We start from the raw sequence: 25,227 nt of genomic DNA on the forward strand, positions 1-25,227 counted from the left end.
TTTCTTCTGAAATATCCAAATAGAACAAATGCTAATTCAAAGCAGTTTTGGGGGCAAAAACCAATCCCAAATCTGTTTTACATGGTTACACTCTTACAAAAGGCAAAATGAATCCTGAATTCAGATATTTTGATGAAAATTATTTGCCATTGATTTCCTCAGCTGTTCAGCACAGCCCCTTTTCAAAAGCAGTTCTGTTCCTACAGGAATCAGGTTTGTTGTTTTTTTTTTACATGGAGTTCCAAGATATATATATATCCAGCCTTGGAAAGGCTGCATCTGGTGCAAGGTGAAGCATTTGAATTCTGCCTTATCCTTCATTATGCTCTTCACCCCTAGTTGTGTCTCTTTCCCCCTTCTCAGGTTAGCTTTTTATAGCTTCCCTTTGATTCATATTATTGCTTATCTCTCCTTGAATTATTCATTATAATTTAAAGAAAAAAGATTAAGCCAACACTAAACTGTTTGTAAACATGAAGTTCACTCTCTATATTCTCTCATCACTATAGTCTGTTGCAAGTTTAACAGTAGTTTTAAATACCATTGTTCCAAAATTACTCTCTCCCCTTCTCTGATAAAACTATAAATAATTTTGAGAAGACCACTTTTACTTTATTATGAAACTGCTACATTACTGCTGTTGTCCAACACAACAGTATTCTGGCATATAGTTTCTTTCCATTTAGATGCCAATATACAAGACACGACCACTACTTCAAAATATGATAAGCAATATCTATGGCAGTCTAACATAATTTAAGCCATTCTAATGTTCTGTAATCTCCATTTCCCCCCCCTTTTTAATTTCTTTGAGTCAGACCTCGTACTGACTGCAGTACTCTTGTTACTCACCAGTGTTACTGGTATAAATGAAGTTAGCCATAAACCACAGAACACACACACACACTCAGATTCCCCAGGGAAATTACTTCTTCTCTGCAGCCTCCAAGGTGAACTGCTCCAGCAGGCATGATCAGGATTGTGCTAAGGGACTGCAGGGGGCTTTACCAAAGCGGGAACACCTTGTCATTAGCCAAGAGAGACAGCCTAGTCCTGCTCCAAGTGGCAAGCATGGAAGCACTGAAGCTCTGCCTCAGAGGCAGCTCTGGCTCAGTGCAGGCAAAACCAGGAGCAATGGCAGCAGCTCCAAACCCACTGGAAGAGCAACCCCAACTCAGCCTGCGGGGTGAACTTGCAGGAGCTTCCCTGCAGTGGGAAGAGCTTGGCATTGGTGCCAGGAGTTCACCTCTGGGGCAACAGCTCTGCATGCTGAGCCCTGCTTCCCGGGAAGGGGCCAGACATCACTTGCTGCTGAGGAGGGGAGTGAGAGAGGAGCCTGGGGGCATCTGGTATTAACCAGGGTCAACTCAGCACATGTGTTCAAGAGCATCCTTCTCACCTCCTTCCACAAGGGCTGACAGAGACAGCGTTTGTCCTCAGGGTAAACAAATGGAACACTGCACAGCACTTCATTCAGTGCCAAAATCTGAAGTGGTCAGTGCCTTTTATTTATTTCATAAACAGAAAGAATGGTAAATGCCTGTATATTTACAAGTCTAGTAAAACAGGGAAGTCCATAACAGTGTGATTATTTCCACAACAGCACATGAACACTGCATTCAGCAATGTTGTTCAACACAGATGCCTCAAAACCGTTATAGCCAAACACACTATAGGTACCCATTATAAATACTAACATATTTCTATTTTCTTAAATAAACAAACATACAGCTTAATTCAGGAAGACCAAGTGGTTCTGTGGTGCAATTCATTCCCTTTAAACATTCCTGCTGCTGAACCAGGAATAAGAAAAACAAACCCACTGCTTTGGAAGCCATGCGGTCCAGATGCTCACGTGTTCTATGTAGATGCCATGCCTTTGTGCAGCATGGATAAATTAAAAGGAGTAAATAATCTGTTAGAATAGGAAAGTATTTCTTCTTGGTAGGTACTTGACAAACCAAGTGTGAACTTCATCACCACTTCACAGAAAGCTTCTGGCTGCAGTTTTTAAATCTTAGAACTGGGAGTTCAGAAGAAACAACTGAGTATTTTCATCTGCAGCAGTAGAAGTATAACCAAGTATTTTCTAAGGGCCATTTCAGGGAAAAGGTGGTTATTAGTGAAGTTCCACTGAGTAGATTATCTCACAGAGGCAGGTTGTAAATGATGGTCTAGGTAAGCTTCTCATGTTGAATCTGGTAGTAACACGCCTGAATTAAACAAAGTTCAGATTAGCACAAGTTCACAGTAAGCCATCACACACAAAAAAGTTGATTGTTTTCAATGCAAGAAAACAGAGGGCAAGGCTCTCTACAAGCAGTGATGATACAGTGGCACTCAACATGTGAGAACCTTCTGATATGTAAGCTAGCAAAATGAGCAACAGGAAACTAAGTTACAAATTACATCCAACACCTAATCAAGCAAAATGGCATGAATTGTGGCTCTATTTCCACAGCTCCCAGCTATGCCAAAAGGAAAGTATATTTTTGGTTACAAGCCTCTCTTTGCCTTTTGACAGAAAGACTAAAAAAAAAAGAATTATTTTTTACAGGACAAGGATGCAGGGATGAAGCACTCAGACTGAAAAGCAAAGATTTCCATCACCCTGACCTCCTGTTGAGAGTTATTCACTTCTTAATGTTGGTTCAAATATGCACTAGGTCAGGCCAACCGGGATCAGGAACTTAATATAAATGTGTCAGACAACACTTGCATTCATGGTAAGTTAGATTCTACTTCTGCTTTCCACCATGTAAGTTCTTTAGTAAATTTGAACCAATGCAAACTTTTGTTTTTTGCAACATTATGAAATGAAAAGTCTTAAAAAAAATCTTCAAAATGGAGAACCCAACCATTCTGAGTTTGCACAGACAGAAAATACAATTATGATAACCTAACATTTCAGTTTAAGATTAACAGCCTCCCTCCAAAACACCACCACTAAAAGGCTCCAACATGGCTCAACTGTCCCAAGATCCATATGATAAACAGTTTTGAGATACCAGAAACGCATATTTCCATTATGAATGTCTTACTGTACAACAGGATATTCTTCCAAACACACTCTTTCTTTTCCCATACTTAAAAAGATAACAATACTTAATAAAATCTAGAAAGTGACAGAGTTTTTTACCCTAAAACTGCATTCTTGAAAGTCTCAATGTAATGTTAGACTCACGCTTTAATGGAATGGGCTAATCTCCAAAGAAGCACTTAATTTCAATTTTTATAGGGACAGTAAGGCTTGTTATGCTTCAGGGGAATGACAAGCTCCAGGTGAGCATTTAGAACAGTTCAACAGCAACCAATATTACCTTTGACTAATCCATACTTGCACATTGCACTATTTTTCGTTGCAGTACTTGCAATTAGGAGGTTATCCAAAGCTCTACATTAAATTTCCTTGCTGATCCTAATAAAAAATTTAATTAAAAAAGTCAAAGAAGTTATAGCCTAATGTTCATACACTTATCCTAAGCTGCTCTTCATTGTAAAAAGCTGGTTATTGCCAAAGAAAGTCTTTAATAACTGAATAATTTTCATACCTTTAAGGTAGTGAACATGATGCCTTGCTCCCCATGCTGGAGATAGGGATCCATCAGGTCTTCAATTAAGTGCACCTCAGACCCCAAATTCCTTATCCTGCCACATGTGAGAGTGGGAAAGTGAACACAGGAACAAAAGGTGCCAGTATAACATTTCTTAATTCTGAATTCAAGGCCTTTTCATATTAAACTGTTAAAGACTTTTTCAGGTCAAAGCAAGCAGTCAAATTGGAAAATTTACAGTTCAAAAAGCCAGTAGCTAATCCTATAACAAGCAGCAGTAGTGTTTAACACAGAAGTACTTGTACTGCCTATGCTCAGCTTATGACTGATGCCACCCTTAATGCCTACCTGGCTCGTAGCACCACATAGAGAAAAACAGGAAATAAGTCATCCATGGACCACAGAAAATCTTCCTGAAGGGTCTCAAGTACACTCTGGGAGATTTCTTCAAAAGTCTGCTGGATCACCTTCAGCTTGTCAGTTGGGGTAAATGTGGTACTGTTTGGAGAGCAAAAGTAAATCAGGATAACAGTAAGCAGTGAGAGATCTGCATTTAAATTTGGAAGAGTTTGCTGGCCAGCATGGCCCTCCCTGTGCCCAGGGAGGTCAGTCAGACATTGACACTGCAGCAGAGCTAGGGCTGCCAAGGCTGCACAGGACCCAGGCTACAATCACCACACCAAGGCACCCTACTGCAAGTCAGACTCACTTCAAACTTTTAAAGTGTTTTAGAACAGTGGTAAAAGGGAAAAGATTCCTTTCTAAAATATTTTTCATTTCTTAAATTCTTGCATAACAGACACAGAAAAGCCTCCCATGCTCAGGTCACTTTACCACAGCTGTTTGGAAATTCACATGTGTGTTTGATAGACATTCTTATGCCTTTGATTATACGTGGTGCCCCACAGACACCTTTCTGTTGTGTTTAGTGTTTATGAGGCACACTTCATTCCGCAGCAGAAGAAATTGCATTTTTACTCAGAACTAGAAAACATCTTAGTGTCTTATCTTACAAAGGTGAACAAAAAGGGGTGACATGTAAAGGATCCCAGTCAAATAAACCAGATACTACTCTAGCAGGAACAGTAAAACACTGAAAGACAAATTGAAGAGAATTACCTGATTTGCTGTAAACATTCAACAGCAGAGGCAAAGCAGGCATCTTTAGTGTTTGATGATACCTGTGTAATCATGGTAAGATTTATCAGGCAGGTTCAGCACCCCCACTGTTCAGTGTTCAGCCTCTTTCAACAAGGTAATGATTAAGAATGTAAACTATATATTTTTTCTAATCAGAAAATAAATAATGATATAACCCTTTAAATTAAGCATCTTAAAAATCTCCTTGCTAGACGTTTATTCTCACACTTTCATAACTAGAGACCAAGCAAAAGTCCCTTGAATTCAGTCACTCTGAGTAATAAAGCTGGACTGATGGCCACGGTAAGAAATCACAGAATGGCTGGGGTTGGAAGGGACCTCTGGGGATCACCTGGTCCAGTGACCCTGCTACAGTCGTTACTGTAGCACTTAAAAAGTAGGCAAACTTAAGGGAAATACAATAAAATGGCATATCTTAAGCAAAAAGCCTAGTCAAAAATTCTGTGATCACTTTGATGATTTGAGCACTGGACAAAACACTTAAAGCCCAATGAACATACCTTTCTACTCTCTCCAAGGATGGACACAGTTCCTGGCCAAAACTTCCTGCAAGAAACCCAACACAGTCCACTGAAAGAACATAGACTTAAAGTACTTTTCGCATTACAGGAATGAAGTCATCACATTCTGAGATACAACCAGGATCAACTACACCCACAGGTACCCAGAAAACTGTCTAATTTGAAATGTCTCATTCTGCTTTTGTTGCAACACCAATCTTTACCTCCTTCCCATCCCTTCCACCTCCCCATTTCGGAAGAGGGAAGGTTTGATTCACGCTCTCAACCTTTCTAATTAGCTTAATGACATGTTTAGATGCATTTAAATCTGAGAAAATACTTCAGAAAACTGGGGCTCTTGGTTGCTTTATCTAATGACGTGCCACAACCTGCTCCAGTTTCTGTTTCATTGTTGCACCATACTCACACTTGCACTCCAAGAAAGCTGAGAAGAGCCATGTCAGTTTGTTTGTTTAGGCGTAAAACACATTCCCAGTAAATGTCCTCCTCACGCTCATTGTCCAAGGCATACAACATAAACAGAGGGGGATAGAGGCGTGGCAGTAATACAGGGAGCAGCAAGCCAAAACTGGTCACCACGTAGCTGCAACAAAAAAACATAGAGAGGGTGGTTTGCAGAGGAAGGCATTAAAAAAAAAACCCCAATTATCTATAAAAATTGAATGAAAATCATTGGAACAAATCTTTCATGTAGCATGAGCCTATTCTATGAGTTATAAGAGTAAAAAAATAAGTACAAATCCATCAAATAACAACTCTGATGAGAAAAAATTATAAACTACCTCCAGTGCTTTTATCCCAAATACTTTTCTGAAGCCCAGGCCCGAGCCTTAACTTGCATACCCATAACAGACGAGAGCAAATTTTCTGTAAAGAGCCATTGCATGGACAAACATGAAATGCTTATTACAGCCATAATGTGGACGTTTGCTTATCAGAATCTGCCATCAGACCCAAAGGGGGAAAAAACACTGCTTAGAACCAGCAGTTGAATATTGTTTTTCCTTCTTCCGCCACCCAAATAAAACAAATCACAACAAATAAAGTAAAAGCTTTGTTATTTTTTATTCATTTTTCCTTTATGTACCCTGGCTCAGGAGATTCTGATCTGGAATCAGATTTCCCACTGCAAAACGATCGCCTTCCTTTTGGCTCCGTAGCCACAAATGGAATTGTGCTGCCCTCTTCCGGGAGATCAGGAAACAAGAACCTAAACGGCAACACAACAACATCTGAGGTCACTCCACACAGATCTCAGCACCAAGGCAAGACCAGAGAGAAGAAAGTCAGCAGAAATAACAGATGATGGGCTAAGACAGTACAGCTAACACACAGTGCCAGCTCCCTGGAAGAAAACTTAGGAAGGCCAGCCCCTCCAATGCAAAGGACACCTTTCCTACATTGACACCACTACCCTCCAGTTAAGGCTTCTAATTGTTAGTAATTTGGTGTATTTCTCTTTCAGACTGGCAGGACACAATTAAAGTTGTAATTATTTTCAAGTATATAAACCAGCTCTTCATAGGAAGATTGTTCATCCATGTTGGTAAGAACTTTAATGTCATATTGGTAAGAACTTTATGGAATACACTGGAATTCCCTATCCTCACTAGTGTTCTACACCCTTTAACCACTGTCTGCACAACACCAATATCCACAGACATTACACTGTAAATCCATTTTCTGGGAGAACTGCTTAAAGCCACATTTTAAAGTACAATGTAAGATGTAACACAGTAAAAGTGTAAAGAGTAAAGTTTTTCCATTTTTGATAAAGCATTCAAGACTCCTTCAAAAGATTAGGAAAATACAAGCAACCTCCAAAATTAAGTAACAATGTCAGCACCTTTGAACTGCACAGCACTAGACAGCCTCAGTACATGGGAGAGCTTCAAGGAATTCAGCAGCAATCTGACTTGGACATGAGTCTCGTTACCTGACCAGCTGGAAGATGCGTTTGAGGTAGGACTTGATCTCTCTCACAGCCTCCTGCAGCAGTCGTCGATTTGCTCCTACTCCAACATAGGTCATTCTGTAGACTGCCACCAGTGTTTCCACCAGCTTGCCCAAGGGATGGAGAGGAGTATCACAAGCCTGAGACAAAGGATTTTAATTGGCCAGTCAGATAGATGAATGGCAGACAAGTTAAACAAATGTAATCCAAGAGACATGGGTGGGAGGTTCAACAACAGGCTTTAAAAATATATTTTTAAAAATATATTACATATCTCAAAAATGAGCTGTATTTAACAAATTGCCATTTGGATCATACGATTTCTGTGGCAGCTAAATACAATTTGTAGGAGTCCAGACAGTACAAGAACTTGTGTTACTACCTGGACTAGTTATTTGTCCAGTACTCTTAAAATTAACATGCAAAAATTAGCAAGTATTTCAAGATGCTTTGCTGGGAACCTCCAACATTAAAGAGTGAAAACAGCAATTGACCTGTTTAAGAGAGCATTCATTAGGCATTCAATGATTTTAGTCTTAATTGTGGACTTCAAAATATTAAGAAGTGATGAGCAAGCATGAACTACAGATTACAGGAGTGCAAATATGGAAATAATTAGGAAAGCTATTACTAAGAGAGCTTGATGTCATGCTTTGCCATGCCTTATTATGTGAGCATTTCAGTCACAATACCTTTATCAAATATTTTTTTATATTTTCATATTTTTCCAGGGTGAAGGCACCAATGTGTTGTGGAATGAACTCCAAACTTTCCAGTGTCTGAGTATGTGAGCGGCTCAGTAATTCTGGGCTGCAGTTTAAAAAGACAAACATTGTACAGGTTGATATATACAATGGGGAAGAAGCCCCTGACATTAACAACTCAACTAGTAATACACAGCACTATGTCCCTGAAAGGGTTTGTAGTGCAGAGCAATAAGGTTATTATTTTGCTTGGGATTTGCTGTTATAACTAAAACTTTAGAGTCAGAGTTTCTAGTTTAGAGGCATGTGCAATTCCAGCTTCCTCCTCCACCCTGTTTTGCTTGCTGACAGTTCTGCAGGAGCCAACCTGTCCTTGTGCTGCCGTCGGTTGGTGGTCAGAGCCACCGCAATGTTGTCCCAAGCCTTCCATCTGTCCCCCTGGCCAGGGCTCTCACACCCGAGCTGGTTCCAGCACTCTTCAAACACTGCCTTCCATTTCTCATCAGGGGACACCGCCAGGATCCCAAGTTTCCGCCTAATAAAATGACCAGTGGGTCTGTTAAAATCAAATAGCAATGAAACAACATATTCAGCTTGAAAACCACCCATGGCTAATGTCAACCTAATCTCTCACACTGTTTTAGCAAAAGCTGACAGACTTAACAGTCTCTACTGTAAACCAAGTTTTATCACTAAGAATAAAGCTAGAGCCTACTACTAATACCTACATGAGAAAAACAGCTCTGAACCTTGTTAGTTTTACTCTTTCTTGCAGCCTTCCAAGAAGCAGTACAACACAGGGCTGGTGCTTATCTTCACCAGTGGTACTCTTTCACAAGTCTCAGGAAACATTCATGTAGCAAGGACACAGCATAAGTAAGTCCCAAATATCTCGCTGTCCTGGAGTACACAACTAGCACAGCTACCCACATAAATACCAAGGGTGGGTACACAGCTGCTGACCCTGAAGTAGCAGCTACAGATAATGCTGCGTGACATGTTAGGGATGTGCTGACAGAGCAAAACCAGGCATCCTTTCACTGCCAGACAATGCTCAAGGACCACCTACAGCCAGAAGAAACCCAAGAGCTCTTCTTCCCTTGTATACAGAGAAAGATATCTCAGACATATAATGAAATTTAGGGCTTTGAAAAGCTTTCTCAAAACAACTGCTCTCAGGGTTAACAGTTCTATCTTGATTTAAACCAAGTGTCAGAAATTGTCAGACCTTTCATTAATATTTCTTCCAGCACATCTGAGATGAGAACTAGCAACATGGGCATTTCCCCATGCTGCCAGTTTCACAAAGCAGAAAAAGAAGATTCTAAGCCTTTTCAGAAATTACACCAGAAGATTTTCAACTTGAAGACAGTCAGAAGAGTGTAGATGAAACCCTTATTTCACAAGCAATCCTCAAAAATATGTACATACATTAATTCATAGACTCCCTACTGGGGTAAAAAGCAGACAGCTGCGAAGGCTGCAAGTGTTCAGTTCAGCAGGGAGGCCCTGCTTAACTTGCATGCTGTTATAGGTGTCAGCACTGTCAAAAGAAATTACCAGTGAAAGCTTCAGGAAGCCAACTGAGAAGTTATCTATGTAAAAATATCAGAGTCGTGTTTCCCATTTTAATCTGAAATTTCAGAGCACTCTTCCAAGACACTGAATCCCATACAGCAATTGCTAAACCATTACATAGTGCTACCACATACACATAGTCTTTCTCAGGAGCTCCAAAGTCAGCAGCAGCTGTGAACTCAGGTTCTACCAGTCAGTTCCAACATATACAAAAAAAATTGAGACTGCTAGAGCACAGTAGCAGCGCATCAACTGTTCTGTAATTTCATGCCACTATTTGCATATTCAAGTAGTAATTAAAGCAAGAATAACTATAAAATAATGTTTATCTAATTTCCTGAGCAGCAAGAAAGAGGAAAATATTTTCAAACTCTCACTGTTTCTTTGGAAGGAGTATTTTTGACTGGTCTTTGAAAAAAGTCAAATCTTTCCGTTCCTAAGTATTACTGAGCCATATGAGAAATTATTTATTATTCAACACTCACAGTGCTTTTGGCTTGTCCTTCTCATTCTCATACAAACTAGGTTTGAAGTAGGTTCCAGTGATTTTTATTCCAGATCCCCACTCTCCACTGAAGAGACCTTCAATATAATCTCCATTTGGCAAGGTCAGTGTTCCCTTGAGAATAGATAATAAAAAACTTTTAACTAAAATCCACTGGGAACCAAATTACAACCTTTTTATTTTCTTAAATGGTAACAGTTTACAAGTGACAGCTGTAATACTGACCTTTCCACTCAGAGTCCAGTTATCTGAAAATTCCCCCTCATAGACTGTATCATCCTCAGAAAGCAGAATTCCAGTCCCCTACAAAAAGATTCATAAAGAACACATAGCAGTAATTATAAGAGAAGGCCAGATCACAGGTCTAAAGATGAGCTTTAGAAAACCTGCTATTAATTCTTAGTAAGCAGTAATTTTTAAACTCTTTCTGAAGTAGTCCTAGGTAAAACAGACCAGGGATAATAAAGATAATTCTAAGAGCATGGCCAACAGCAGATTATAAGAACAGAAGGTCTCCACAGCCTAACACACTCATCTGCCTCTAAAAGCTGCCACACTTAGAGGAGAAGCCCTAAGCCCAGGGTCCAGTGTCCAACTCACCATCATTTTGTTGGTGCTGAAGGCTCCTTCGTAATACAGTCCAAACTGAGTAACCACAACACCATTGCCCTGGCAAAGATCATCTTGCCACATTCCCATGTACTTTTCTCCTCTGAAGAAAAATGAAGAAAGAAAAACAGAGTCTAAATAATACATTTCTATTCTTTCTTTGGCTTTACAGCCACATTTGAACATTACAGAAATCATCAGAAGAGAGTCACAGAGCACTTGCTTTGGCTCTGTCAGTTTAGCTTCACCTGCTCCATGGAAATACAGAGTCTTTTTCATATAAGTAAATTAGAGTGAAGTTTTTTTCCCAATTCACATTTCAAACTGGCCATATCCAAGCAAGCTGATGAGCTGAGACAGTGCTGAAGCCCTATTAAATCCAGTGCATGCCCCAAAGAACGTGAGTAGCTCTTCTTTTGCAAAAGTTTTTTATTTCTTTTACCTAAAGTCAGGTGACTCAAACTGAAGAGAATAAAAAAATAAAAAGCAACCTGGATGTTCTTTTTGGGGAATAGGAGGGAGACCTAGAAAGTCATACATGACATTTTTGAAGTACTAAGAATGCAAATATTGTAAAGAAACACATCACATTGCAGTAAGTTTCTGTATAACAGCCTAACAAAAGTCATGATATAAAAAAGTTTATTAGACAAAACCTGCTTACAAATAAACATCAGCCTCCTTGAGACTATTTTAAATACTTTTTTTCCTGTATATAAGCACACAAATGTCAGGCTAGAGTTGTTGAAAGTTAGTGCAAGTCCCAAATATTTTGAAACAACCTATTTTTCCAGTTGTTCTGAATGAGAACATGACATTTTCACCATGCAATTAATAAAAAATTAATTTCAAAATCAAATCCTTTCCTACTCTTTGCAACTGCATGTCATACTTGAGTTATAAGGATTTGTGGAAGCACTACCTTGTGATATCATCAAAAACTCCATAACCACTCTTCTTGTCCATAATCCACTGTCCAATGAACATACTGGGAGAAGAAGAGGTGAGCTTCCCGCTGCGCAGCAGCCCGTGCCCGTGCCGCATGTTATCCTGAAAACACCCTTCATACACCTCACCAGTGGCGTAGCTGCAACAGCAACAAGAACAAGTGAGAGGCCTGTCATCTGCTGCTCTGTTGGGGTTGATGGTTATAACCCTCTCTTTTTTCTTCAAGGAACTGCATTACAACCACACCAAGCAGCAGCTACAGTTAAAGGATGTTTGGGATAGAAGTGATCCTTTAATACAAGTCTGTGGATGTTTTGTTGTTTTAAAGCCATTCTCTGCCCAACAAGCAAGGCCATTGGAGGTTATATTTCCATTGGAGGTTATATTTATCTCTCAGAATAAAGAATCCTCTCATATTGCGAGGTGGCAGCAACATTAGAGCAGATATTAATAACAGACCACTGCAGAAGTTGCATTGTGAGCAAAGCAGAAAATAAGTCTCACTAACTACGACCACACGTCTGCAATGTAAGAAAGCTACACACAGAGGCTAAGTCAGAGCACCAGCCCTGCTCTCCTGCAGCTGAGCAGTGACAGCAACACAAATGCCACAGGTTACCTGTACACTCCATGCCCACACATTTTGCCTTCCTTCCAGTATCCCACGTAATGGTCCTCTTTATTCAGTGCTTTGTTAGGCACTCTGTATTCACCATACCTGCCAGTGCAGAAATGGAACACAAGCAGCTGTAATACCAATACATTTCATTAACAGCAGATACACATCACAGAGCCATTCCAAAATCAGAATGCTCTCTCTCATTTTTGTTCATCTCTAACTACAGCAGTCACAGGTGATATTTTTTATAAGAGAAAGCAAAAATTGCAGCATCACTAGGTCAATTTAGTCCTTACTGCTCTCTCCTTTTTGATTGTGACATGTGGTAAATACTGCTCTTGCAGCCACGCTGCAGCATTTTTCTCAGGCCATGAGACTTTTCAAATCTTAACACTGATTCTACCTTTATTATTTTCTTCAGCTCTTGATAATTCAAGTACATTCTATTCCAGGGAAAGATGAGGGCATGTAATGCTACAGAAAAGATTTTCTCAAAAGATGCTAGCTTCCAATTATGTTCAATAACAAGGAATTATTCAATTTCAGTATGCCTGAAAAGAATGAGATACACAATTGTATTTATTGGTTTTAATCTCCTGGGAAATCAAAATCCAGTTCTGAGGGTTCTCCTGAGAGCATGTCCACCCAACAAGCCACTGCTGTTAAGTGCTGAGACTATACCATGCATGCTAAAATACAAGAACACATTTGATATTTTGAGCAATTACAGCTAAATACTAATCCATTTATTTCTGGGTGGGACTTGTTTGCAGTGTTTCCATCTCCAACAATCCTAAAATCTCCATGATTAGTTACATTTAGTTACAAATGACCAAAGCTCTAATCTTGTTTTACGGTTTGACATTATACCAATAGCCAAGAGGAATTTAAAAAAGCTGCCTGCATACAGACCCCATTTCAATTTTCCCTCCAACTCAAGATTTTGAAAATACATCTTGAAGACAACAGGACTCCTCACATATTTTTATCCTGCCCAGTAAGACATGTCTGTTCACAAGATGCATATAAAAATGCCTTTGGAAGTAAGTTAATCTCTCAGTCTCAACAATGCTCTAAGCAGATTCTTAGCAATGAGGTCCACAGATTAATTCAAAGCTGTGCAATACATTAAGTTATTTTTAAGTGGTTTTATTTGTTTCACCAGATAACATCATAATGTCCAGACCTTCTGTTCAGTCTGCTTTCAGTCTCCTCCGTACTAGTTATCTTCATAATAAGATCACATACTCTCCTTAGTTTTTACCCAAACCCTGAAGTCTGAATTCAAGATTTTGTCTCTTCGCTAAATTACTAAACCTTTGCTCTACCAGAAATACAGCTAAGAAAACACTAGAGAAGATGCATGACTGTGTAAGGAAGGTTAGTAAGACTCACTGCAAAACCAATAATTAAAAAGGTTTTGCTGCTTTCTCCTACAACAAAAGGTATTTCTTGCCTGGTTCCACAAGTAGTTAGAATATCTCACCCATCCTCCAGCCCAGTCCGGAAAGTCCCAGAGTACATTCGTCCATCTGCCCATTTTAGGATCCCTCTGGAAAAAAATACAAACAGATATACAGATATATAAGATAACCAATTCACTTTGCAATTTCCAAATACCTTCTGTAAGTGAGCCTACTTATTGTTACAGCAACCACTTCATTTTGGTTTCAACAGCTCCATTCCAATACTTTTACCTTCCATGGGGTTTTCCTGAAAGCCACCTCCCATCATAAACAGCATCCTTGAATCGAGGGTCCTTGTAGAAGGTGTATTTGGCACTGCGAGAAATAGGAGGTTCCTGTCTTGGCACATTCCCACCAGCTCCATACAGAATCATGTCAGAAGTCCCTCTAAGGGCCTGATCCACTGCTTGGCTTATTGCCCTCAGCCACTTGGTCTGAAACAGAAAGTGGCTCATTAAAGGATGTAGCCAACACCTGTCTTTGCACCAACTCCCACCTTTACAGCAAGCACAGTCATGTCCCTGCCACTGCTCAGCACAGTGCTGTGCACTGCAAGACTGCTACACTCAGGCACCATGCACAGCCAGCCTGCACACTCAGCTGCAGAAAGATTTCATTCTTGGGGAATACTCAGACAATCCTTCTCCCAGTTCGGTTTCACAGAAGGGGATAAAGCCTCATTTGTATCACTGAAGCCATGTCAAATTTGTAGAAATGCCCACCTTCTCCTGTGGTGTTGAAGAAACAAGAACAAATTGTTCTTCTGGTGTTGTAATCTTCAACCCGTTCCTACATGGGGGAAAAGTATTTTAATCTGTGAAATTCCAACCTGAAACCCCAAGGTTTCTTAGATAATTTATACTGTATCTTCTTTTCCCTACCCCAGCTAGAATTTCCTTTAAGTTAGCAATAAAGAGAAGCAGCAGCAAACAAGACTTGCTTCTCTCTCTACCACCTTTACAACTTTAAAGACATAGAAATACATTTTCTGAAAAAAAACCAAACCAAACAAACAAAAAAAAGGGTAGGCATGGCTGCAATCACTGTATTCCACTCCAAGTTCACAATAATTGGTTACCAAATGCTCATGATCTCTCCCAGAGTATCAGACTATTTCAGCATCATAAGCAAGAATACTCACACATTACCAGTTTCTTCTGAAAGAGCTTCTACCCAAAGTGTGGACAAGGGAAAGATATGGTGTGTTGAGAACTGTAAGAAAGAAGAGAAACATTACCAGTTACTGATTCATTAACCCATTAACTGATCCATTTTCCCACCAAATGGCTTCTTTTTTCCCTTTATTTGAGAACTAGGAAAAACTGAGTATTAAGGACTCATTCTACCACCTTGCTTCAAGAAACAGCCAACAGAAACCATGCCAGCCACAGGGCAAAGCAATCAAATGCTAAAAAGACACATAATTTTAGATTTATTTTTACACCACACAAACTTCACTGTACGAAAAGCATGTAATGTTTGAAGCAGAGAAAAGGTTTTGTGCCTGGCTTCAAGCTGGCTCACCTGAGCATGGACCAGAGCATCGTTGAAGAGGATGAACCAGTTCACAGAGAACCTTCCTGCGTGCTGCAGGGACAGGGCCCGATTGCTGCTCTCACAGATCAAACGCCGCTCCGGCTTCCGCAGGGAGTCCTACACGTGGGGCCAAAAGCAAAATGACACCATCCCACTTCTCACTGACTGGGACTGAAGGTCAGTGCTTCAGTCTTTCACAGTAAAGACCCAGCCTTTCTAAAGTAAAGAGTACTACAGCAACACCAGCTGGAAAAAACAGCAAGTGCAACTGAGACAGCAGCACCAGTAACAGACACAGGCACCAACAGCAAGAGATTCAAGCTGCTAATGGACTGGCAATTGTCACCATACCGTCATTTTCCCAGGAAAAGTCTTCCAGAAGCCAAGGGTGTATTCTGCTTCTTTCATTTTTCTGCTAAGATGGACAGCAAGGCTCTCATAACATGAACTAGAATCCTGCAGCTTCTGATACTCTGGAGATGCCTGTAAGGCACAAGGTAAGACAGAGCTGAGGGCGTTTCTGAGCCCTGTACCAACACCACCAACCAAGCTGCAATACAACTGCTCATTCTATTCAATCAGCACTAAGTGCATGACAGTTGGTCTGGGTAATAAACAGAGCAGACAGGATGATCTATTTTTTTTTTTTTTTTTTCTTAACAAGCTGTACCACAACTAGTGCTCATAATTGCAGGAACAATATTCTAAATTACTATATTGGGTTAAATGTACAAGGAGTTACTGTTCCTGTTTAGTCATCTTTTATTTCCAAACAAAGCAATTATATACATCTAAATGGGTGGTAAAAGTCTGCCTAACATATATGTAGTGTTTTTAGTAGAGTATTAGAGCCAAGGGTAGTTACAGCAATGATGCCAGATGAAGCTGAAAAGCAACAGGCAAACATCAAAACAATATATTTGCAATTAAGCACTCAGGCACACAAACAAGCTCTGGCAGGGTAACAAGTTTCTACCTGCCATGTGATCCATGCAGGTGGTGTAAGGTTATGCAAATATATCTACAAGATCTTCCCTGCAGCAAACACAAGTTTGAAGTAGCTCCTCTGAGGAATAAACTGTTTCTAATTACCTGGCATTTGCTTTACACAGTTAATTCCAAGCTGTAAGTTTTATATAAGTTTGTTTATTGAACTATAGATAGAAAAGCCAACCTACCACTTCAAAACACGTGGTAAGTTTTAACAAAGTTCTGGCATAATTATGAAGTCGTCCAAATGGCATGAAAAACAGAGCATTCAAAACTTCCACTAGCTGGAGGTTTTCCTCATTCTTCTCAGACAGTTTCTGTAACAGCTCCTGGTTTTTACTCAAGAAGTCTCTAAATGATGGAACCATTGGGAAACAGAAGGATGAGAGAAGAAAAAAAAGACATTAAGACACCAGTAATGTTTATGTAAATGAGCCCAGATCACCCCTTTTTGGATTATCATAAAGTAATAAAAATTATAAGGGCAAATGCATTTTATTATTCATCTATTCCCAATTTAGTTTTAGGAAGTACAGTAGTAAAGACATGTAGGTAAAACTGCAACACAAGACTTCTTTTTTACTTCTAATTTCATATGCTCAATCATCAAACTGAAGGAAGTTGACTATGTTGCTCACTTGGAGTGTATTCGATTACCTTTTTCCTCTTTGATCACTTGATTAGTAAAAAACAAACAGGTGGAAAAACTTCCCCATTGCCTTTAGAGTAGTAAGTTTCTAACACAGTTGATTTATACAAGAAGGCCTGAAAAAATCTTAACTTTGCTCTAGTGCACTTCCCTAAATATACTGAAATAATTTCTTTCCCCTGCTGTTTTCAAGGCAACTGAGCAGTTCTTCACCTAACTACAAAAATTACATCCTACCTCAGAGAAAGGCAGAAAATCTGTTCAATCCTCAGTCTGACTTCCAAGAAGGAGAACTAATCTAGTTCAGAGAAGAAGAGGGAAATTATTCTGAAGACAGTACATTAGCACACAAAGCCAGGATTTCTTCATTAAAAGGAAAGCACACCTATTTTTCCTTTTCCTTCACCATAAGTGTGTGCTCACTGGTGCTGGCACATAGGACATGTGCACTGAAACACATCCAGCTGGGAAATATTTAAACAAGCTGCAAGAATCAGGTGAGGCTGAGAGAGCAGACCCCAGGGACAGCAAAACAGAGCAGAGTTCACAGCAGGCTCCCTAAGAATGCTATGCAATTAGTAAGACGCCATTCACACAAAATACTGTACCTTGTCCAGGTCTACTAGAGGTATTTAAGAACTCTGTCATTGAACAAGCCTTAGGAATAAAGTCTTCTTTAGAGAGAAGACTGTTTTTCCTAATTTTAAATTTATGCCTCTGAACAGCTTGCTCTTTTTAATTTTGAGATCCTTATATGGAGGTTTCTCTGTTGAAAAGCATCAAACAATAACAGACAACACTCACTACAGCTCGTCTATTCTTTTAGAGGACATGCTCAAAAACCTGCCAACTATGGAGACTTCCACTGAAGCTGGTACTTTTTTAAAGACAGGACTACATCTAATGCATACATGCTGCAGCACATCCATAAAAGATGGGCTGACACCATTAACCATTTACTTAAGACAGTAACCCACAGGGAAGGAGTGGGGGGAAATTCATCATTAGCAGCAAAGATATTCTTAACCTTCCTTTGCAAGGAGCAGAACAAAAGTTGCACAACGTCTCTTCCCTGAAGTGTTATTTACCTAATGGGACCCTGGTTGCAGTAGAAGAAGCTGTGACACCCAACAGTGACAACTGATGTGATGAATTCAGCATGGGTGATTTCAGTATGAATTATAAACAAGCTTATACTTGAGCTAAGATTTCCTCTAAGTCACCCTAAAAATTCTGACCAATGAAGAAAGATTCCCAGTGTCTCTCTGCAGGGGGATTCTGTATTTAGACTTTGGCACTGGTCCCTGAGGGCAGAATATTCCTTGTCCAGGTACCTGCATTTCCAAGAACTTCCAGCACAATAATTTACACTGCATTCAAAGTGCTCCATAAACGTTAATGGAATTACTCCTGGATTACAGAATTTGTGAAGGAAAGGCAGCAATGCCACAAGCAAATTAAAAATTACCCTCAGTACAATAACTTCTTCAAAGCACTAGTGTGAGAGATCCAGTATTGTTACTTTATTTTCTAGACAAAAATACTACATTACTACATAAATGAGAAAAAAGCTTTATGATGTAGAAACCTCAACTGTCTCAGGCCTTAAAATTCAATTCATTCCTCACATTTACAGCATCTCTCCATGAAATAGAATGAAGAAACCTTAAGAGGCAGAGAAGATGCACATGAAGAAATGCTATTTTGCATCATTTCTTGACAGCAACATTTGGAAGAATAAACACGAACACTGAATAATGATGAACTTTAACCTCATTTATCTAAAACTTTGAAAAAATCAATATCTGAACTCTGTATTTCTTTGAAGGAATTTACAATAACAAGCTTTTTTCCTCCTTTCTCCACCTTTAAGATGAACTAACTGAACTCAGCAGCATTTTAACCTAAATTTTTATCACAGTTAAGAGGAGGTAACTTTCTCTTGGTCTGAAGGAAAAGAAATTAGTGCACCCAAGTATGCTGAGACCAAGTCTCTGCATGATCATTACTACACACTCTCCATTCTTTACAGTTCTTGGCTCATTGATAAAAATGTCTAAAAAATGGTAATGGTTTGCTTACATTGCTGGCTTTGCAAGGAGCATAAATCCTCCCATTACGAGGAAGTTCGTTACTGAAGTACAATACCTAATATAGGGAAGAAAAAGATCTTCAGTTACAAAATGAAAACATCCCTGAAAGTACCAACTGTTGAAATGTCCAAGAGTTCATAACAACATCTGTAATATCTTTTACTACACAAGTTGCATGGTACTTGAGCAACACTCAGTGTTACTGAACACTTGGCATTCACCTTTCACATGGAGCACTGGACATGCATCACTACACGTTTCTGCTGCCACTAGCACAATGCAGAGGGCTTATTCAATTTTTTTTTTTTTTTCTCTCAGATTTGGGCATGCACAGACTAAACCACCTATTTTAACCATTTAGTACTGCTAGCTTCTAATTATAGTCAAGAAGGAAATTTAAAGGGAGGAATTTTCTATTTTCCCAGTATTCAACATTATGGCTTCTCCCCATCACCATTAAAAAAAACACAACAAAACCACCTTTCTCCAAGGGAAGAGGTTTCTGCTTAGCCCATTCAACAGACTATAATTATGCTGCCTTAAAAGATGCTCATGGTGTAACACTGAGGTTCTGATGCCATACACATAAAAACATGTAAGCAATAGGGAGCAAAGGGGGAGAGCAGAAGACAAGCAGTAGTGAGAACAGAGATTAGGTATTTCAGTCTTTGAGGAAGAAGATATTAAAATCTATTCTGAGTAATGAAAACCAATTTTTAAAATCCAGGCTACAAGAAAAATTCAAGTTGAAGACTAAGTAAGAAAACGAGAAAATACATATTTAGAATTATGAAAAATCTATATGATAAATAGAGATGGATCTTTTAGGGTGATACAGCACAAGCTTATCATTGATCTAGCAAAAACGTTATTAGTTGTGTCTGTGTTCAAAAATTATTCATTCAAACTGCTGCTGCATAACAGAGTTGACAACTACTGCATAACAACAGAAGTTGATAATCTCAAAATTTTGTTTCCTTAGATATTTTCAGATATCTGGTATCCAAGGCTATATGCAGATATGATACGTTAAAACTTTCTGGTAAGCCATTATTTTTCACAAAAATATTAAGTATGATGGGACTTCTGTCATATTTAAATAAGGTTGACTGCACAGATCTTTGCTCCCAAAAGCATTAAGCCAATAAAAACAAGAACCAGGAAAATCCAGACTTAATTCTGACAACTAAAGCAGTTCCAGTTTTTGGGCGACAGGTGTAGTGCCAGCTGTTTAGCAGGTATGAGGACAGACGAATTTTCTTCTGGAAAACAATCTTTAGTAAATGACTATTGAAAAAGTATTTTGTAACCTCAGTAACCTCCCAAAAGTAGCTTTAATTAGCAGCCTAGCAATGGTAAGTCTATCACATTATACTACAAAACCCTTAATAAGTGATGAATATTTAGGCTTATAGGCAGGAACCAAGGAAGAGGCTGTACCCAGAGTTTTACACAAAGGAAGGTGATGCTGTTCATGTGCTCCACTGGAGAAGACTTGGAAATACATCTCACTACAAAATGAATCCATTTGTGTAAAACTCTCCATACATTTCTAAATCACAACAATACAACAATTACACAGCTTTCCTTATGACCTACTTTCCCTTAACTCAGGGCTTGTTGCAGTCAGTAGATTAAGCCTGCAGAGACTCAAGATGAGAGGGAATTGGATACTTGCTCAGTGTAACTATCCAAAAAGAGACTGGAATGCTTCAGGATGGCCAAGCTCCTGGCTTCTTTTACTCCATGAAGAAAGCTACTTAAAGAAGCTCCATGTTGACCAATGAGATAGCACAGCTTGCTGAACCTGCTTGCCATTTCCTGCAACAGCTGGATTGCATTTGCATTGCCCAAATTATCTGTAACAGACCAGAAAGCAATTTAGCTTACCTTATGAAAGGGCAGCACCCATTAACAAAGAGAATCTGAACATGGTGCTGTTTAGATGTTTTATCAGCACTTTCACCTCATGGCTACATTATTCAGAATTAGAAATCCAACAGTTTTAGACTAAACACAGCTCAAAAGATGAAGGTATTTCAGGTGAAACCATCAGGAAAGTGCAAACATTAGCAGAATGCACACTGTCAACATTTAACTGTCTTTAACCTCTTCACCCAAACAGGGGAGAAAGCAAGACCTTAGTTTTATCTTGAAAATATATTATTAAATTTTGCATAACAGAAATTTGTTGTGGAATGTAGGGGAAACAATATCAAGGAAAACATTAAAAGAAAGTCTTACCTAAACCTAAAAGAGGTCTAAGAACCTGAGACTTGATCTCGCTCAGTTTGAAATAAAACCTTCTCTCAGTAGCAGCCAACTCATGCAAACTGGCAATATATCCCATTACATTTTTGTCTACTAAGGCCAGACAGTTGTCACCACCAGCTATCACATTGCTTATGTACCCTATCTGAAAGATGAAAAACAGAAAAAAACCAGCAGCTTTAGTGTTTTTCTTTTTATACTCCAATTTAAAAATATAGTAATGCAAAGAAAGCATATTTTGAAGAGCACTAAGTGATAGTAAGCATTAATTACCTTCAGTGACAAACAACCCATTCAATATGGCTTAATACAAGAATGACAAAAGTTGAAGATACATTTATAGCCACTGCTGTTCATTTTCCTGACTCTGACAGAGCCAAAAGACAATAAATAGACCAGCTTTTAAGGTGGCTCATACAACCATTCCATCTTTAAGAGACAGTGGCCTTAAGTTCAGTCACTTTAGAACTACAATATGCTTATATCAACAATGTTATCAAATAGCATCATTACATCATACATTTCCCCTATTAAATACAAAGAGAGAAGAACAAGCCTTTATTATAACTATGACTGTGCTCAGGACAGGTCCTTTCTGGACCTGGAATATGTGAGTTTTATTGATACTGCAATATTACTAATAGTAGTACTTGCTTTCCACAGTTCAAAGAAAAATTCTTCTCCAAGGTCAGCACAAGTGCCAGGGATGCCTTGTGGTTCCTTACTAATTTTGGCTCACCTGCAATGCATTGAGTAATTCAGAGTTTGAGCTCTACTTTTATTTCCTTGATTGCTAAATAGAAAATTCCTTTGAAACACTGAGCCAAAGTGGTTCAACAGACAACCAATTCTCATATGCAAGAGCTTACCAATCTCCTTTGAAGAGAAGGGCTAGCAACTATCTTTCAGAAGGAATACAGGTGTGTGTGTGTCTGCATGCACAGACACAGACCCAGTGTCTAAATCTCTGTCCCTCCTCAAAATACTTCCCAAACTGTTATTCTGCTCAGTTTAGGAAACAGCAGTGATACCCAGAGGAGCTAAGGCAGAGACTTTCTCTACCCTCACAATTTCCTTTTTGTTACCTTAAACTCATGTTGGTCAACTTGGAAGAGGACATACAGTCAGAGTTCACACTCCTATCTCAAGCCAACCTCAAGGCATGTGTAAGATTCGGCTTCATGAAAAAAACCCTGTAGGGCCACCTCCTGTCTCCCATCAACATCAAGTGCATATTTTTGCTCAGATCCCCCTTTGCATTTGTGAAAGGGAGGGGTAGGGAAGGAGATGGTGCAGAACTCACAGGGACCTTTTGCCCAGTCCCAACCAAGAGGCAGAATATTGGAATGGAGTAACAGAATAGAGCAGCCAGTGGCCTCAGGCAGCTGAGAGACAGGAAGTGAAGAGCAATAGCAGTGAAGACTCAACACAAAGCCTGGTGAAACAGCACAGTGCACTCCTTGGAGTGCATTTCTGCAGCATGCACAGATGAAAGGAAATGGATTAAACACACTAGAAACACCTCCTTGTCCCTCAAACAGAAGGGAAGGCTGAGAAACAGGCAGGGGAGAGAACAATAGTAACTTGGCCTCCTCTCTGCCCTCCATCCAGTGTGCTCCTCATTTGACTACTAGGAATCAACCACATGGCTTGACACCCTCGAAGCTCATGGAGGCACCTAAGAGTGCCAGTATGATCTGTACTGACTTAAAGGAAATAACACTCACCTTACTACAAGCTACTAACAAAACTGGACTCTTAGTAGAGCTATTTTCATTCAAATTGCTTTCTGTTGATATCTCCTGACCACAGTAATATAATCCAGGTTGGAAGTCTTTCTCATCAGCTAGGAAGAGAGAATAATCTAGTCCTGCTGCTGTAGTCCAAATACCATCACCGCACACCTGAAATTCAGGAGGAAGGAAGACATTAAAAATCATGACTCAAAGCTTGAGGGAGAGAAAACTACATAACTCTTCTAATCATACACATACATAATATACCTGCCAAGATAAGCTATTGCAATAACTGGCCAATTTTTCAACTTCAGGGTCTCATAACAAACTCCTTACACATACACTGAAAACTCTTTCCAGTGTTCTTTCTAATGGCTGATTTTTTTTGCCTTTCAGTTACAAATCAGTTCTATTTTTAAATGGGCATCAAGTGAGATTGATTAAAGTTGGAACACTATTCTCCCCTCTACATTTAACTGGGAAATCTATATAAACTTGAGACAGTTAATATGCTGTACATTACTTTGCATAAGGCTTAAGCAGGAAAATTGTGCAGTTTTCCATGAGGATTGTGCAGTTTTCCATGAGGATGAGCACCAGAAAACATGGGAAAGGCTGTGGTCTAACCCAAAAATTGTTATCTTGCTATTCACTCAATGTGGTGAAAAGTTCAAAACAAAAAGAAAAACCCACTGCCAAAATACTGCAAAGCTCTGGAAACACAGAAACAAACAACAAATGTGACCATGGTCCAGGCAGGCTAAAAACGCTGGAAACAATTGTTTACAATAAGAATAGAGTTATGAAGGATTTAGAAGTTTCAACACTTCACATCAATATCTGAGAAACCAAACATAAGGTCAGAAAGAAATCTGATAGGAAGATACAACCAGCCACATTCCTCAGTTCTAGAACTTCATTGTGGTAAAAACCCAGCGGAAGACTGTGTAAATGATTTCTTGGGTAGATTTTCACAGGCTCATCTAAAGATCATTTCACAACATAAGCCAAAGAAAATCAAGGGTTCTGTTATTAAATAGCACATGGATCCATGAACAGGTCACTCTCAGAAATTACTCTGCACTCACTTGTACAAGAAGACCCTAATCTGAAAGAAGAAAACCACAGAAAACAAAGTACCTTTGTGAGACGAGGGACGGTTGTTGGGGAGTTCAAGTGACCAAGCTGGCCAGAGATATTACTGCCCCAGGAATACACCTGCAGGAAGCAGTGGTGAACATCAGAATGTACATTTATACATGTGGAAACATACTGAACTGTGATAGAACACCACAACAAGTGTGCAAACACAAGTCAAGGCTATAGGATTAACACACTGAGAAGCACTTCCTGAATTTTCACTGCCTTCCTACATTCTCAGATTATCTTCTCACATTCAGAAACAGAATGCAACAAATCAAGTCACAGCAATCTTTAAACATAATGTTGATGGTACATGCAGAACTTCGGAAGGAACAGAATTTAGATCCCACACTGCTTCCATGCTGCCTCCCACAAACAAGAACAAAAGTTTTAGTTTCTTTTGCTTCTAAAACTAGAAAAGACCAAACATGGCAATTATGTCAGAGATAAACAGTAAATTGTAACAATCACTTGTACCTGGGATTTGGCAGTGAGTGCTAAGGAATGATGGCCACCAGCAGAGAGGTGAATCACTTCCTTACCATCAAGGCTTTTCACACAGAGTGGCTGAAGCCTGTCAAACCCCAGAACCCATAAGGTGAGGGAGGAGGGGTAGAAGATGGAAAAAGAAAAAACATTATCAGAGGTACTGTTAATGCAAAAACACTCAGGGGTTTATTTTCTTCCCCAAAACAAATTAGAAAAACCAAAGACATAAGGGCAAAAGTTGATGACAGACCTGACCTCAATTTGGACAAAGTCAAAATATCACCAAAGCTGTTACTGATTACAAAGGGAAAAGTTGTAATTGATTGATGCTTGGTAATAATGCAGCATAAAACATGGTACTTGGAAAAATTTAGGTCACAACAGTTAAAAGAATAAGAACACAATGCATGGTAGACATTTAAATTTGAGAAGCCGAGACAGTTCAACACTCAAAATTTTCTAGCAATCTAGTGAATAAAAAAAAAAAAACATTTATCAGTAAAATCTCACCTTGGCAGAACATCACCATGTCCTAGCTGACCTTCCTTGCCCTTCCCCCAGCTCCACACCTCTGTTCTTAGAGAGGGCAAAAGAGCATCAGCTTCACCACTGTAGGTTGGAGTCAGAGCCACAGTCCTCATTTTCGCCCGTCCCACCTTCCGTAAAAGCCTTGGGGAAACTGAGCAGAGGCCAAGAATTAG

The 25,227-nt window shown here is 39.4% G+C and overlaps 1 protein-coding gene across 3 annotated transcripts in view; it reads right to left on the minus strand.

Moving 5' to 3' along the window:
* Positions 1-1,487: 1,487 nt before the first annotated feature.
* The window catches only part of ALS2 (alsin Rho guanine nucleotide exchange factor ALS2), a 34,492-nt gene continuing 10,752 nt past the window's right edge, over positions 1,488-25,227 (minus strand). For 2 of the 3 annotated variants that reach the window (XM_079311449.1, XM_079311450.1), the window contains exons 6-34: positions 25,037-25,205; positions 24,515-24,611; positions 24,035-24,112; positions 22,886-23,062; positions 21,132-21,303; positions 20,566-20,746; positions 18,877-18,942; positions 16,334-16,496; positions 15,507-15,638; positions 15,144-15,272; positions 14,761-14,831; positions 14,342-14,408; positions 13,851-14,053; positions 13,640-13,705; positions 12,154-12,252; positions 11,509-11,673; positions 10,578-10,689; positions 10,203-10,280; positions 9,958-10,091; positions 8,262-8,450; positions 7,883-8,000; positions 7,173-7,330; positions 6,324-6,446; positions 5,643-5,819; positions 5,216-5,261; positions 4,674-4,735; positions 3,903-4,052; positions 3,552-3,648; positions 1,488-2,213 (exon numbers count right to left, since the gene is read on the minus strand). In XM_079311449.1, the coding sequence (XP_079167575.1) occupies positions 2,175-2,213; positions 3,552-3,648; positions 3,903-4,052; positions 4,674-4,735; positions 5,216-5,261; positions 5,643-5,819; positions 6,324-6,446; positions 7,173-7,330; positions 7,883-8,000; positions 8,262-8,450; positions 9,958-10,091; positions 10,203-10,280; positions 10,578-10,689; positions 11,509-11,673; positions 12,154-12,252; positions 13,640-13,705; positions 13,851-14,053; positions 14,342-14,408; positions 14,761-14,831; positions 15,144-15,272; positions 15,507-15,638; positions 16,334-16,496; positions 18,877-18,942; positions 20,566-20,746; positions 21,132-21,303; positions 22,886-23,062; positions 24,035-24,112; positions 24,515-24,611; positions 25,037-25,205 (3,518 nt within the window). In that variant the 3' untranslated portion in view covers positions 1,488-2,174. The remainder of the gene's footprint in view (positions 2,214-3,551; positions 3,649-3,902; positions 4,053-4,673; positions 4,736-5,215; positions 5,262-5,642; positions 5,820-6,323; positions 6,447-7,172; positions 7,331-7,882; positions 8,001-8,261; positions 8,451-9,957; positions 10,092-10,202; positions 10,281-10,577; positions 10,690-11,508; positions 11,674-12,153; positions 12,253-13,639; positions 13,706-13,850; positions 14,054-14,341; positions 14,409-14,760; positions 14,832-15,143; positions 15,273-15,506; positions 15,639-16,333; positions 16,497-18,876; positions 18,943-20,565; positions 20,747-21,131; positions 21,304-22,885; positions 23,063-24,034; positions 24,113-24,514; positions 24,612-25,036; positions 25,206-25,227) is intronic. The other variant, XM_079311451.1, reaches the window with a different exon arrangement.

Source organism: Erithacus rubecula, assembly GCF_903797595.1.
Source record: "Erithacus rubecula genome assembly, chromosome: 8".
In the NCBI taxonomy this organism is placed as follows: domain Eukaryota; kingdom Metazoa; phylum Chordata; class Aves; order Passeriformes; family Muscicapidae; genus Erithacus; species Erithacus rubecula.